Raw genomic sequence first — 14,366 nt, forward strand, 5'->3', positions numbered from 1 at the left:
GAAAAGCGGTGAAACGCACGAGAACGACGTTTACAGTCAAGTGCTTTATCGTGCGGTTCGCACAGTGTGAAAAGGCTGCGGACAACATTGGACGGTGATCTTAATTTTAGCCGCCTGATGAGGGGCGCCGCCGCAGCGTACCACATCCGATGTAATTACTTGATGGAGGGAAGTGGTTGGCCCTTGGGCCAGTAGATGACCCAATGTCAATAACTGAATCGTTGGGTTGGTCCGTTGAGATAGATTCACGTTCTGACCCAGCATAAGAAACGGATATCTTCAGTTTGGGCTCAGGTTTATTATGATGCATCAGACATTCATTGCATATGACTTTTTTACAAGTTCTGATTTGGGCTTTGGGCTTTGTCAAGAATTTATAGATGCAATTATTTGCAGAAAATAATTTTTTATTTTTTATTTTCTGTTTTTTAAAAAAACAATTTTTTTTTAAATAAAAATTAGAAAACACAAAATAAAAAATACTTTCACTTAATAACAATAAAAAATCATATTTTAATTTAACTTGACAAACATTATTCATAACTTTCATAATATAAAATATATTTAGAAATTTTTTATATAAAAGTTTTTGAATTTTTATTATTGATTATTTATAATATTAATATCATTTTCTATCATTTTGTAATTTTTTAAAATAAAGGATGTAATATTTTTGCAATAATAAAATTAATTATTTATTAAAGCATAATATAAATTTTTATTTTATTTAAATATTTTTATTCTTTCAAATGAAAATATTTTATAGAAAAAATATTAAATATTTTTAAAAAAATTCTATGAACAAATAATATAATATTTTATTCAAGAAAAAAAAAAGATTTCACGTATAAAATAAAAAATTAACACGCACACACTCTATATAAGCTCATGTAATATAATAAAATAAAAAGATAACGAGATATCATCCATATATATAGTTTCAATTGTATAAATATTTAATATATGGTAATATTATAATAATATTATTATTTGTTCAAATTTTAAGCAATTTAGTTGGGGTATGTAAATTTTTATTTAAACAATTATTTATCTTTGAAAGTCTTTTTTTTTATCGTTTTGACATTAGTTTTTAGATAAAGCAATAATAATTTTATATTTTACATAATAAATAATTACTTTATATTTAATAATAAAAGATTAACTATAAAATAAAATTAAATACTTTATCTTTTTGCTCTACTATACATGCAACATGTCATCCGATTAACTTTCAATTTATTGGTTTATAACTAAATATTTTAAATTTAACGATGGATAAAATTTTATATTGAAAGAAAAAATTTTACTTTAGTTTTATCTAGAAGATGGAATTAACTTTTGAAAAAAAAAATTAAAATGAAGATTCACAAGAGATTAAAATGGTACTAAAAAATTATAATAAGACAGAAAAATTAAAAAAGAGTTCAAATCATAAATAAATCTTGACTTTCAATTATTTAACTAAACAATTGATTTAGCAAGTGAAACCATAAATTGAGTATATTCAAATCAATTCATTTATCTTGTTAATGGATAAATACTTTTAAATCTCTAATTATACTCTAATTAAGATTTTCATCGCTTCAAATTTTGAAAATAATTATGCTATCTTGAACTTTTATTTTTATTTTATTGTGGGATTCTTTCATCTAAAAAAAATAATATGTAATAAATGTCAATTATAAATTGTAAATTAAAAAGCACAATATATAGGAATAAAGTAATCCAGGAAGGAAGGTAGTAGGTAGAGCAATAGTCCAGGAAGGAAGGTAGTAGGTAGAGCAATAGTCCAGCATGTCGGAGAGCTGTACCTTTAGTAGTTAACCTGAACAGTCAAATATTGCCAAATATGCAGCTGGTTGATGATTGTAATCCTCTGACGCAAGCACGCTGACGCTCTATAAGCCATGTACAGTACAGATGTACTCGAAGTTCGTCAAGGTTGATTCAGCACATTCTGGCGTTTTGTGTTGCCGGTCAATGTTTGCTCTTTCTTAAGGTGGAACAAATCTAATCAAAAAGTCTACATATTGTTAAAGTCAAAAATAATCTAAATGAGATTGGTTCCAATTCTAAAACAATCATCTAGACTACAGTTGCACATCATCTGTTATAATTCGATTTAAGTGCGGCGCAATTCAATTAAACCTAATTCGACAAATTTAAAAATATAATAGATTAATCTTTGCATTGTTTCATAATTATCGAGTTTACTTAATTTTAACATTATTTAGCATAAAATTTGTAAGATATGTATTGCATATGATATATTTCTTGTGTACTTATAAGTAACTAGTAAACTTTTTCAAAAGAATAGTCCAAATCAATAATATTATTCAGTCAAATTGGATGAGCTAAATTGTTTAAAACACAGATACATGATGTGCGCAATTAGATGTTCAAATTTTCACCCATTCCACGTTAATTTCGGCAATAAGTGAGATTTTCAAAATCAAGGTGCTCAACAGCCGGAAATTTCTTAATAAGATTCTGAAATGAGAAAAATGATATTGTAACGCTGGTCAAACAAAGACTAAAAGGACAAGAAGCTAGCAGTTTTATTAACAAATGCATTACTTAATCTTATAACACAAGAGTTTCTTAATAGTCCCAATTCATTATATAATATATGTAGGATGGAATGAATACTATTTTATTCATTGTTTTAAATGTAAAAATATTAATACTCTCATTTATCTCGTGTGTTTTTACGAAATTGATACATAAATTTATGTAAATATAGATAAGCATGTCAATATCGTAATTGCCCAAATAAATCATGCATTAATTACCATATCTAAAAAAATCCAAAGAAAAAAAGAAAGATCACAATATATAATTAAACCGTTATGAAAATAGACCTAACCTGCAGACTGCAGTACATAAGTTTGCCTCGCCCCACTCAAAAATTGGTGACAGGTTGTTTTGCATATGGCTAATTCAAAGCTACTGTTATGTGACCTTGTGTCTAGCGTAAACCATGTTCCTCCAAATTACATTAGAGATTTACATGATCGACCGAATTTGAGAGAAGTAGTTGAGACCTTAGATGGTTCCAATATTCCTCTGATTGATCTCCAAGGCCTAAATGGTCCTAACCGCTCTAGCCTTGTCCGGGAGATAGGCCAAGCTTGCCAAGACTATGGTTTCTTTCAGGTACACCTACTGGCTGGCTAGCTTCTTTTAGTTAATAATTAATCTCTTCATTATGAAATAAATTAATCAGTTTCTTAACAATGATAATTAGGTTAAAAATCATGGGATTTCGAAAGAGGTAATAGATGAAATGTTACGTGTGGCGACTGAATTCTTTCATTTGCCGGAGAGTGAGAGACTGAAAAATTACTCCGACGATCCAGTGAAGACTACGAGACTCTCCACTAGCTTCAATGTCAGAACTGAGAAAGTATCCAGCTGGAGAGATTTCTTAAGACTCCATTGCTTCCCTTTAGAGGACTACTTGCAGGAATGGCCTACCAATCCTCCATCTTTCAGGTTCATTGTTCAACTTACATATGTACATGTCCTGTTATATACTGCATAAAATAATAAACTATCGCCTTAATTTTGGAGCACATGCAGAGAATCTGTTGCCGAGTACTGCAGGAATGCAAGAGAATTAGCACTGAAACTACTTGATGCAATTTCAGAAAGCTTAGGTCTTGAAAGGGATTACATAAATAAAGCACTGGGCAAACATGCACAACACATGGCCATAAATTACTATCCTCCATGTCCACAACCAGATCTGACTTACGGATTACCTGCCCATGCAGATCCTAATGCAATTACTATTCTCCTTCAGGATCAGGTGCCAGGCCTTCAGGTGCTTCAGAACGGCCATTGGGTTGCTGTTAAACCTATTCCAGATACTTTCATTGTGAACATTGGAGATCAAATGCAGGTTATAAACAAAATAATCAATTCCTTCACTAAAAAAAAAAAAAAAAAGAAGTAATAAACGTGTCTGGATAAGTTTGATTATTTTTTCCGTTACAGGTAATTAGCAACAACCGATACAAGAGCGTGCTCCACCGGGCTATAGTGAACTGTGACAATGAGCGGATCTCTGTCCCAACGTTTTACTGCCCATCACCTGATGCTGTTATGGGACCAGCCCCACTGCTGGTGGACGATGATCATCCACCGTTGCATGGGAACTTTACGTATAATGAATACTATCACAAGTTTTGGAACTGTGGTCTCACACAAAAGACCTGTTTGGATATGTTCAAGATCTAATTAAGGCTCCAGACAGTTTATGGAATAGCCGGTAATCAGAAGAAACTATTCATAACTTTGATTATGAATTAAATTTAGAATAAGTATTTCATGTTATAATAAATTTGTAATAACTTCAATTTTTAATTGAAAATTATATTGAATATACAATAGTTTTATTACATATAATAAGTTAATTTACAGCGAAAAATAAGTATTTTATTTCTAATTACTATTTCGCAAACCACATAATTAATTATCCATTATCTTATCTAAAGCTTCTCATTTTCTCACTTTTGTTCTTGATTCTTTTTTATGTGCAAAATTGCAATGGGTCAATGGACTGGCACCCGGAAGGCCGGAACATTCAACGTCTGTCTGAGCCTAATTGATTTCCATGTAAAATGTGTAAAATTGGACCCTTAACAATCGGAAGCCGGGTAAATTGGGGCCCAAATTATATGTTCAGTGGTAGGCCTGCGAATTACTACATCTCTACAGCCCAAGCCTTTTCGAATTGTCATACACCAGTAGTTATTCATTTACCATTTTTGGAATAAACAAACTCCACAAAATTTTATGAAATTTATGTATGAATCTAAATTTGGTGTTTGATATGAAAAGAAATAAAAAATTAAATTTCATCAATTAGAAAAAATTATTGAATTATAAATATTTGATTATGTATTTTAAGACTCTTAAATTCTAATTTTTACTACTATATTATTATTCATCAAATTTCTTCTTTTTTCAACCGAGAAACCATAAATTTAATATTTAATATTAATGATAATTATAAAACTTATTTCATCACATAAAAAAAAAATCTCGTCATATGCAAAAGAGTTTTCAATTTAATTGTTAACATTTAATTTCATCCTATTTATTGTAAAATTTAAAATAAAATTTAAATTTAAAATTTAAAAAGTGCCTCAATGGTGTGTCCGCCGTTAAGTGCGCCTCTAATTAGGGGAGAGCAAAATAACCGATCGAACCGAAAATTGAAAATCGAATCGATCATTTTCGGTTCCGTCTGATGTCCAAAAGAGGTTTGATTTGACCGAATTTATTAATCGGTTCAATTCGGTTACGCAAATATTCTGCGGTTGGTTCGATTCATATATAAATTTCGATCATATTCGGTTTATTGTAAAGAAACTTCGGTTTATATTCTGTGGCTTCGGTTCGGTTCGAACCGAACCGATCGTTTTGCTCAGCCCTACGTCTAACTGAATCTATATAATCACTTGTCGTGCTAATAAAGCCTGTACGACTCGGATCTCACGCTCATAATTATTGTCATTTTGGGCTCCTCAATCGCAATTGCCGACTCATAGAAAAGCCCTACATTTCCGCCTTGAAGATACTAACGGCAGAGTGCATTTCCCGTACAGAGAACTACCGACAGAAATGGCGAAAAACAAAAACAAGAACAAGCAAAAAGACCAGATAGTAATGGTCTCTTCAACTCAAGACGATGATAAGATACAAGAAGAGGAAGAACGAGAGAACTTCACCTACGCCATGCAGTTGGTGAATGCCTCCGTCCTTCCCATGACTTTGAAAACCGCCATTGATCTCGGCATTCTAAATATTTTGGCCAGCGCAGGCCCAAATGTCAATCTCAGCGCTGAGGAGATTGCGGTTCTGATTCCCACTAGGAATCCAGAGGCGCCGGGCATGTTGGAGCGGATACTGAGGCTGCTGGTGAGCTACTCCGTGCTTGGTTGTTCTGTAGGTTTTGAGGTTCAAGGAACGGAGAGGAAGTATTGCTTGGGTCCAGTGGCCAAGTACTTTGTACGTGATGAGGATGGAGTCTCTTTGGCGCCTTTGATGGCATTGACTCATGACAAAGTCTTCTTGGAAAGCTGGTCTGTCTTTCTTTCTTTAGATTGACAATTTATTCTCCAACCCTTGTTTTATTTATTTATCCGCCTTCTTTTATTCTATACATTTTTTTGTCCTTGTCTATCCATCATTCTCAATTCTCAAATGAACCCATTTGTTTTCTACCCCTCAACTGATTTAATTGTTTCTGTTTTCATTATTGGTTCAGTTGCTAAATCTATGTATATTTATTACATATTACTTCTTTTATTGGGGAATGCATGACCCAGAATGCTTATTCCTAAATTGATCCACTTAGAAATGTGACTAGGTAAAGGAAGTTTTGAATTGCTTACATTAGAGGTTTATAGGGGAATAGAGCTGTTAAGGAAGAGTAAGGTTGGTTAAAAAAAATTTTGTCAGGTCATCCTTTTTCTGGTTTCTTAATTAGTTAATAGTCACTGACGGGGCTAAGTGTTTTCAATCACTTGATGAGTGAAATGGGTCGTTATTTCGTGTGTATAAATTTTTTGCTGGGGTGGTGGGGGTGTTACAGGAACTCTTAGTTGAATCACAATCATTGCTAAAACTATTTGTTTGGCATACTCTAACTAGGAATTAGATTTCATTTATTAATCCTGCAATGCCAATCAAATAGTCCATCTACGGTGTACTTGGAAAAGAGAAAATCAATATATGTTAGTCTTCCACCAGCCTTAAATGCATGGTCTCACGTGCATTGCATAATTGTCTAGCACTCTAGCTTATTTTGCATATCTAATGAGTAGGAATTGGCAGCTTAAGTTGCTCTTTTATTCAATTTATCCAGGTCTGGACTCAAAGATGCAATTCTTGAAGGAGGAACTCCATTTAACAGGGTACATGGAATGCAATTGTTTGAGTACCCCACTAAAGATCCTAGATTCGGTCAAGTTTACAACACAGCGATGTTCAATCGATCTACACTAGTTGTTAAGAAGATGCTCAAGTCCTATGTTGATTTCAAAAACCTCAAGCAGGTTGTTGATGTGGGTGGCGGAATTGGAGTGGCCCTTAGTTTAATCACTTCCAAATATCCTTCCGTCAAGGGTATCAATTTTGACTTGCCTCATGTTATTCAGCATGCCCCTCCTTTTCCCGGTATGATGTCATTTACCTATTTGGTTTAACAACATTGTTAACCGATCATTTCATTGATCCAAGTATAGCTTTATGCATTTCTTGAATTCTTTAATGGGCAATTCCTTTGATAGGTCGATTAATCCAAGGAGCCCATTATACCTTATTTTATTGATCAATTTGCTTTTGGTTCCATGAATTTGTTCTTGGTTTGGATTCACCATTTTCATTTTTATTTTCTGGTGATGCCTTTTCCAATTATAAACAGAGAAAAGCATGCCACAGGAACCCTATTCTAGTGGGATATTATATATGTTATCAAGCTGTTACTTCTTCTATATTTACATCAGCTAAGCGTTGTCTTTGTCATTGTTACATTACTTATCAGGCATCTCAAATAGAACTTAAACTTGTTTATATACCCTGTTTTCCACAATGTTCCCATAGAGTCGTTTGAGTTTCAGGTTCTTTGGTTCTCTAGCTTGTGTCCTCTCCAAAGACAATACATGACTTTATGCCACTAAGTTGCTACTTGAAATGGCAAATTATATTCAGTTCAAGGTTACTTTGTACAATTTTGCTATTGGCTACCCAGCGAAACCACTGATATCAGTTAACCCAGTTCTTCTGTTTTCTCTTCTTGATATTTGCTAAGATTGGACAGGAGAAGCCAAGATGGACTTGTTTCGATTTGTTGATAAAAGTAGATTTGATTAAGATAGTTAATTTATGGTGCAGGCGTGAAACATGTTGAGGGAGATATGTTTGAAAGTGTACCAAAAGGAGATGCCATTATTCTCATGGTGAGTTATAGATTTTGATGCCTTTTTCTCATTGGCTTGAACCAATGAGTAAGTTCTTTTTTCCCTTTCTTTATAAAGCCAAGAAAATTGAATGGTATAACATGAAAAATAATAGCAGTGGATCATGTTGCTTTGATTCATGCATATCGTAGCACACTTCAAATTCTAAAGTTTTGTTGCTTTCTCATTTTTGACATTTTATCAATCAATCATTTATCCCCAAAATCAAAATCCAGTTACCAATGATGAGATTGTGGATTGTTGCAGTGGATTTTGCATGACTGGGATGATAAGCATTGCTTGAAGTTGCTGAAGAACTGCTATGATGCTCTTCCAGACAATGGGAAGGTAATTGTTGTGGAGCAAATACTACCGATGATGCCAGAGGTATTTGCTGTTGCCAAAGACAAATCCCAGGTAGATGTGCTATCTCTGACTCAAAGCCCAGGAGGGAGGGAGCGGATGCAACATGAAATCATTTTTTTGGCAACGGAAGCTGGATTTAAGGGGGTCGGATTCACATCTTATGTCTATCACTATTGGGTTTTGGAGTTCCTGAAGACTTCATCCGTGCTGTCTTGAAGTTGAGCTTTGTCAGGTTATTGGGTGTTTGATTAGGTTGATGTAAGTATGTTAGGAAAACTAAATGCTTTCTTCCTGGTTGCTTGATCTTTTGATACATTGAATCCCTCAAGCTGAAAAGAAGGCCCGGTATCTCTCAACAGGATTACTATTACCTATTGGATATCTTCTTCTGTGAACTCCAAGGAAAGAGCTTGCAATCCTTGTTTTTAGGGTGTTCCACAAACCCCACCCCCACCCCCACCCCCCCCCCCCCCAACAAAAAAAATGTTCTAAATGTTGGAGATTGCTTACATATTTACAGAGTAATGCTTTCGCTATGTCCTTTTAGGATGTCTAGATGACACAGCCTTTTTGTTAAGCCCCAATTCGTCATTTTTTTTTTTTTTTTTATGACCTGAAAGTTTTGAATTTACTGCACATCCATAACCATAGCAACCAAGGATTGAATGATAATATAAAGCTTTGAAATAGCTTGAAGAGATCATTCCAGTAGAGCAAATACTACCAATGATAATATAAGCCCTTCAATATGATATTCCACAAGTTACCTGATTACACAGTATGGTATATTGCCCGACATTTTGCATAGAGCTCGCTTTTGAATTCTCAAAATATAACATACCATAACCAATATATAAAGCACCCAAGTTCTGAAGAAATTAGCAATGTGGTTTTCTAGATTTTGATATATAATTAAAGAAGGTGATTATGAGCACAAACAGAACTAAAAGGTGGACACTAGAGAAAGAAAATATTTAATTACATCGTGTCTTCGAGACAAACGTTCATCACATGGATTTACTCAGGTTAGAAACTTAATTATGCACAGTGCTGCATATTCTTATTCCCTCCAGAACTTAAAAACACTTCACCTTACTGCAGCAGAGCATTCGGAATAGTATCCTTCTAGCTGCTTCCAATTATATCCTTGTATGTAGCTTTTATTTTCTCTATCAAAGCTTCCCTGTACATTGACCATGCCTGTCAGTCAAACTGTGTTCTTGATGGACAAAGACAGAATTTTTTAAATTTTGTTTTGGCCAATTATTTGCATAAGGAAATTTATACCTGTCAGGCTTGAAAATGAGGTTCTTGTATGCAAACCACTGCAGGGAAAATAAATCAGATACCGCAGGCGCAAAGCAAAATAAACAAAACTGACAAATTAAAACAAACAGTTATATTTTACTTACTCCACTGTAACCAATTCCAACAACCTCAAGAAGCCCAGGAATCAAAGGAAGCCTGTCAATTGCCTGTTACACAAAAAACCAGGACTTTAATGTGTTTGTCTTGTAAAAGAATGATCAATTACAAGAAAATACTAATATCAAATGAGAAAAAAATTTCGCTTTTACCGAGATCATTCCAGTAGAGCCCCAGAGGGCAACTGCACCAGCTACTGCAAGTGAGCTCACTGCATACTTGTCTTCAACCTTATCCCACTGTCAATCCAACGACAAATTCAGTGCCAAAACGACATATAATTCCATTACGAACGTGACTAAAAAAGAATAAAAATCTCACAGCTTCTTGAACTGTCTTGACGATCTCTGGTAACTCAGCTGTAGCAACTTCTGCCGGAGCCTCCCCTGAGGCTGTAGCCATAGCCATAACATTACGAGCTATCTTTCGACCTGAAAAAAGAAAAAAAGCATCATTATCACACACCTTTTCTGAGTCTATAAAAATGAGAACTAATAATTGGAAATTTATCTGCATGTGACATACAATAAGCAGCGCTCTTCCATGGACGGCTCTGAGACTGGACAGGAGGAGGAGGAAGAGTAGGGAGATTCACACATTGCGGTGATGCAGCAGGTGATTGGCGAGGAGCCTTAGCATCGACAAGGGTTGATGAAGAGGAGATTGATAGGGTTGTTGTGGAAGTTGAGGCCATGATTGTTGAGAATCCCTAAAGGTTTTATTGACCTGTGAGAGATTCTAAAGGAAATGCAGAAATGTTAGGATGCAGTGAGTTATTAATATTATTTATTTGTTTATTTTGTTTTTTTGTACAAAAAAAAAAAAAAAATTTCTGGGTTTAGATTTGGGTGTTTGATAATTTCGATTGAGAATGTGGAGATGGAAGTTGTTCCAAGTTTGGAGCTAGGAACCACTCATTCATTTTTGATCTAGATAGTGCTGACGTGGCTCTTGGATAGGCAATTAATGGTGTTTGATTGGATAGAATGGCTCCAGCTGGTCGCCAACAGAGCTATTGTCTTATCTCTTTCTCTCTTACAAATATCTCCTCTTGCCAAAAACGTATATTTAGCCAAAAAAAAAAAACAGCTGATCATGAAAAATTGGAAAAGAAAAATGAGTTCTTTTGTATTGGGCCTCCATGTTAATTGGGTTTTTTCGCATAACCGGATCCTTAGCGGGCTGTACGTAATAGCCGATGTTCTGAGCATACTAAAAAGGCCAATTGAAGTACATAAGCAAATCTTGCTAGAATAGTTAGGCCATATTAGGCAACATTTTTAAAGTAATAATTTAATATTTTAACTGGGATTAAAATATTATTTATGTCTCGGTGGTAGTGTGGTCGCGAACCTAGCTTAGTCTTAATCTTATTATTAATATCATTATTAAAGTGGTTAATAAGAAGAGATCACGCCGAAAGCAATCATGCGCATTTCCAAAACCTTCAAGAGAATCAACGTCTTTTTTGCAACCGTGCAATTATACACCTGAGTACAACCTACTCAAAGTAAGTGCCCCACACGCGCACTCAGTGAATGCGTGATTGACTGGACAAAACCCAATCAGAATTCCTTTTTCGACCTTTGACTTTTTCACTGACTTCAGTTGTTTAAGCAAATCATCATGCGCTTTTCAAATCTCAGGTGTGATTCGCTGCTTATTACTCGAAAATATCATAAATAAGATAAAAATATGTTGTTGATTGATTGGCTTGTACGGTTGATGATGATGAAAAAGAAGAAGATGATGATGATCTAAATTCTTGGAGTTTCAATTGGACCCACCAATGAGGTTTAGATACCCTTCGTTCAGGAATCTATACTGCTGGTGACCTAAACAAAGACTCACCAGAAAGTCCATGCTCATCCCTGCAGGAGCAAACCGACGAGATTAGAAATTATGGAGAAAAATTTTCTATTTAAGTGGTTGAAAAAAAATTAAATTTCAATATTTGAGTTGTATTTTTCTAAGAAAATTGAACTTTTGAGCATTTAAATTTCATTCCTGTCTTAAACGGAGAAAAATTTAATTCCGTTAAGAAATGTTTTTAACCCTTTTTATTTCTTTTATTAATTTAAATGACATTAACTTTATCATTTCTAGTGATGGGGTAAAAAATAAAAAATAGAAAAGCCAAAATTTTTTCCAAAATATTAAGGGAGCAAAATTGAAAATAAATTTCCTATTTTATAGGAAAAATTGAAAATTTTTAACATTTTTTAGGCATGATGATAATTGATTAAATGATTTTTTAATTAATTTTTTATAATTAAAATAGACAGTTGATAAACATAGCAGATAAAAATATAAAAGAAAATCAAAATTGATTACATAGAATTTAAATTTTCTTTCTCGACAATAAAAAAGAATTAGGAATTGGGACTGGGATGTTATTGGAAACTTGGAATCGATTGCAGAGCAGAAAGACACTTGCACATGGTACATGGAACAAACCGTACATCAAAAGTTCCATTCTTTTTCTTTGGAAATTGAAGATTGAATTCCAGAAGGTAAGTTCTTGACTTTGAAATGATTTACGTGTTGGGTAAATTATTCCAAAATTTTTCACTTTTTAAAAACTAAACAACATCAATTTCCCCTTCACATAAAAAGTTAAAAAAAAAAAAAATTAAATTTGTAAACTTTCCCATTCTCATTTTCTGCCAAGCTTGCCATCAACATGAATACTAAAATATTTTCATTTTTCCAGATTAGAACGTAATGAAATTACCAAGTCAATTTGCAAGTAGAAGCAGGTGGAGATCAGATGCAGTTGCTGAAAAATGCCAAAGAGAAAGAAACAAGAATATCATAGTCTTCACTTGGTCTAAAGGCTTTATATTTTTCTGAGCAGACGGCATTTTCATTGGTGATCCTCCGCTTTCCGATTTTCAACCTTCTTATGTATTTTCGTTACATAATTAATAAATTTTACCTGAATAATTAATTAATATAAAATCATTCGTGTAATGTTGGTATAATAGCGCATATTTTTAATGCTGAAGATAACATGGAAACGTGAGAGACAATTGACAACACGTTTAATTTAACACCTAAATTTACACTTGTACCCTTCAAGAAGAAGTTATTAATATTTTTTAATATTTTAATGATTTTTGGCCTTTCACTGTGTATAAGAGATAGATTACAATTTAGAATCCTACAGTGCTACAATTTCAAATATAAATTACTTTAAAATCCATTTAAAGTAGTGCTGCAATTAAAGTAAACCTGCACAATTATAATTTTAAATAAAAATTACATTAAAATCCATTAAGTCAATAATAAAATACAAATATTATACTGTAATAAAAAAATACACTGTATTTTTTATGGTTTGAAAAACACAACTAGTCCATCCCTCTATTGTTAAAATAAAAAAAATGTTTTCGTAAAATATTTATCAAAAAATATATAAAATTTAAATAAAAGGATTTTATATTCTGAAAAAATAAATTATAAAAATATTTTAATCTATTTTCTAAAAAATAGTACCGACTATTTGTATTTTGTAATCTACGATTACAGTGCAGTAATCTCTCCGTATTTGCGCATTGATAATACAAATTCCAAATGTGAATGTTAGTGTGAGAATAAGGGTATAAAGTAGCATGAATTATTTAGTATAGAATGATGTTGGGCTCGGCTTTCCATAGAAAACAGTCCCATATTCCGAGGGCTCAACCCAAATGTCCTTTTGGATCCATCATTTTCAAGGTTCGGGTTGCCCGAGGTTTCTAGCAACCCTAGATCTTTCCTTTCCTGTCCTTTTTGCCCCTTTTACAGTATGAGATTACTCGGGATTGGATTTTTTACTATACAAGTGTAAGCAATTTTGTTTTCATCATTTCCTCCTTAGCCTCATCTAATACTAGTAATTTTACTAATTAATGTGGACTTATCCATCGAATGATTTTGATAGAAAAAATGAAAACGTTCAATGCGGTAGTAGAAACAAAATGCTAATCATGCGGCTGACTGCCACGGCTAAATTTTTTTTTTTTTTTTAAAAAAAAAATACTAAAACGAATCTTCAAATACATGATTGTGTTGGGACTGATGTATTTGTCCACTGCAAACAAAATGATATTGAAAAAAAAAAAAAAAAAAAAAAAGGAAAAAGAGTGGAGAGAGTGGGAAGAGCAAGAACGACTAGGACTGAGGCTAGAGAAAAAGGAAGGTGATATGTCCCTGACCAGACGTTGGTGATGCTTTTGCACATGGGGATGTGTGTTTATTATAGTTGCTGCACACTTCTCTTCTCTTCTCTCTCTCTTTCTGTCTTTATGGGTTTCTCTGTCTGACCCATATGACAATTTTCAGAGACTTGGAACATGGGTTACCCTTTCCCCCCCACCCTTTGACTTTGGCCACTCCCATTCCTTTGCTCTTCACTCCCCATCCTTGCCTGCTTTCTTTCTACTATATTTCAACTATTAAGTATACCTAAATTATAAATTAGGATTCAGCAGCAAGAAACAAATACTTTTTAAAAAAATAATAAAAAAAAGATACGTAAAGTCGGTCCATGGCATGGAGTTTTGAATATTTCAACTTTGTACCAGGGAAGAAGCCAGCTGAAGCTGAAAAGGAGAGTACAAG

General features: G+C 33.4%; 3 protein-coding genes across 3 annotated transcripts; 2 read left to right on the forward strand and 1 right to left on the reverse strand.

Annotated features, from left to right (window-relative positions):
- The first annotated feature begins 2,881 nt into the window (after positions 1-2,881).
- On the forward strand, positions 2,882-4,330 carry LOC149496503 (protein DMR6-LIKE OXYGENASE 1-like). Its single transcript, XM_089721891.1, has 4 exons — positions 2,882-3,156; positions 3,248-3,495; positions 3,583-3,904; positions 4,000-4,330. The coding sequence occupies exons 1-4, from the start codon at positions 2,932-2,934 to the stop codon at positions 4,240-4,242; spliced, it is 1,038 nt and encodes a 345-aa protein (XP_089578017.1). The 5' UTR covers positions 2,882-2,931; the 3' UTR covers positions 4,243-4,330.
- A 1,163-nt stretch (positions 4,331-5,493) lies between these two features.
- LOC149496504 (isoflavone 3'-O-methyltransferase 4-like) lies at positions 5,494-8,778 on the forward strand. The gene is made up of 4 exons (XM_089721383.1): positions 5,494-6,092; positions 6,878-7,188; positions 7,906-7,970; positions 8,238-8,778. The coding sequence occupies exons 1-4, from the start codon at positions 5,632-5,634 to the stop codon at positions 8,550-8,552; spliced, it is 1,152 nt and encodes a 383-aa protein (XP_089577509.1). The 5' UTR covers positions 5,494-5,631; the 3' UTR covers positions 8,553-8,778.
- A 425-nt stretch (positions 8,779-9,203) lies between these two features.
- PSI-P (photosystem I P subunit) lies at positions 9,204-10,658 on the reverse strand. The gene is made up of 6 exons (XM_089721384.1): positions 10,287-10,658; positions 10,083-10,192; positions 9,914-10,000; positions 9,749-9,811; positions 9,624-9,661; positions 9,204-9,519 (listed from the first exon to the last, which is right to left on the reverse strand). The coding sequence occupies exons 1-6, from the start codon at positions 10,453-10,455 to the stop codon at positions 9,462-9,464; spliced, it is 525 nt and encodes a 174-aa protein (XP_089577510.1). The 5' UTR covers positions 10,456-10,658; the 3' UTR covers positions 9,204-9,461.
- Positions 10,659-14,366: the final 3,708 nt, after the last annotated feature.

This window comes from Jatropha curcas, chromosome 5, assembly GCF_041381405.1.
Source record: "Jatropha curcas cultivar XTBG-Jc1 chromosome 5, XTBG_Jcur_1.0, whole genome shotgun sequence".
NCBI classification, from domain to species: Eukaryota; Viridiplantae; Streptophyta; class Magnoliopsida; order Malpighiales; family Euphorbiaceae; genus Jatropha; species Jatropha curcas.

Bases quoted from the DNA above. Each gene is read 5' to 3' on its own strand.
- LOC149496504 (XM_089721383.1), top strand. From the start codon at position 5,632: ATGGCGAAAAACAAAAACAAGAACAAGCAAAAAGACCAGATAGTAATG. The intron at 7,189-7,905 runs GTATGATGTCAT...TTTATGGTGCAG, and splicing joins GCATGCCCCTCCTTTTCCCG to GCGTGAAACATGTTGAGGGA. The intron at 7,971-8,237 runs GTGAGTTATAGA...GGATTGTTGCAG, and splicing joins GAGATGCCATTATTCTCATG to TGGATTTTGCATGACTGGGA.
- PSI-P (XM_089721384.1), bottom strand. From the start codon at position 10,455: ATGGCCTCAACTTCCACAACAACCCTATCAATCTCCTCTTCATCAACC. The intron at 10,193-10,286 runs GTATGTCACATG...TTCTTTTTTCAG, and splicing joins ATGGAAGAGCGCTGCTTATT to GTCGAAAGATAGCTCGTAAT. The intron at 10,001-10,082 runs GTGAGATTTTTA...TTGGATTGACAG, and splicing joins TCAAGACAGTTCAAGAAGCT to TGGGATAAGGTTGAAGACAA.
- LOC149496503 (XM_089721891.1), top strand. From the start codon at position 2,932: ATGGCTAATTCAAAGCTACTGTTATGTGACCTTGTGTCTAGCGTAAAC. The intron at 3,157-3,247 runs GTACACCTACTG...AATGATAATTAG, and splicing joins AAGACTATGGTTTCTTTCAG to GTTAAAAATCATGGGATTTC. The intron at 3,496-3,582 runs GTTCATTGTTCA...GAGCACATGCAG, and splicing joins ACCAATCCTCCATCTTTCAG to AGAATCTGTTGCCGAGTACT.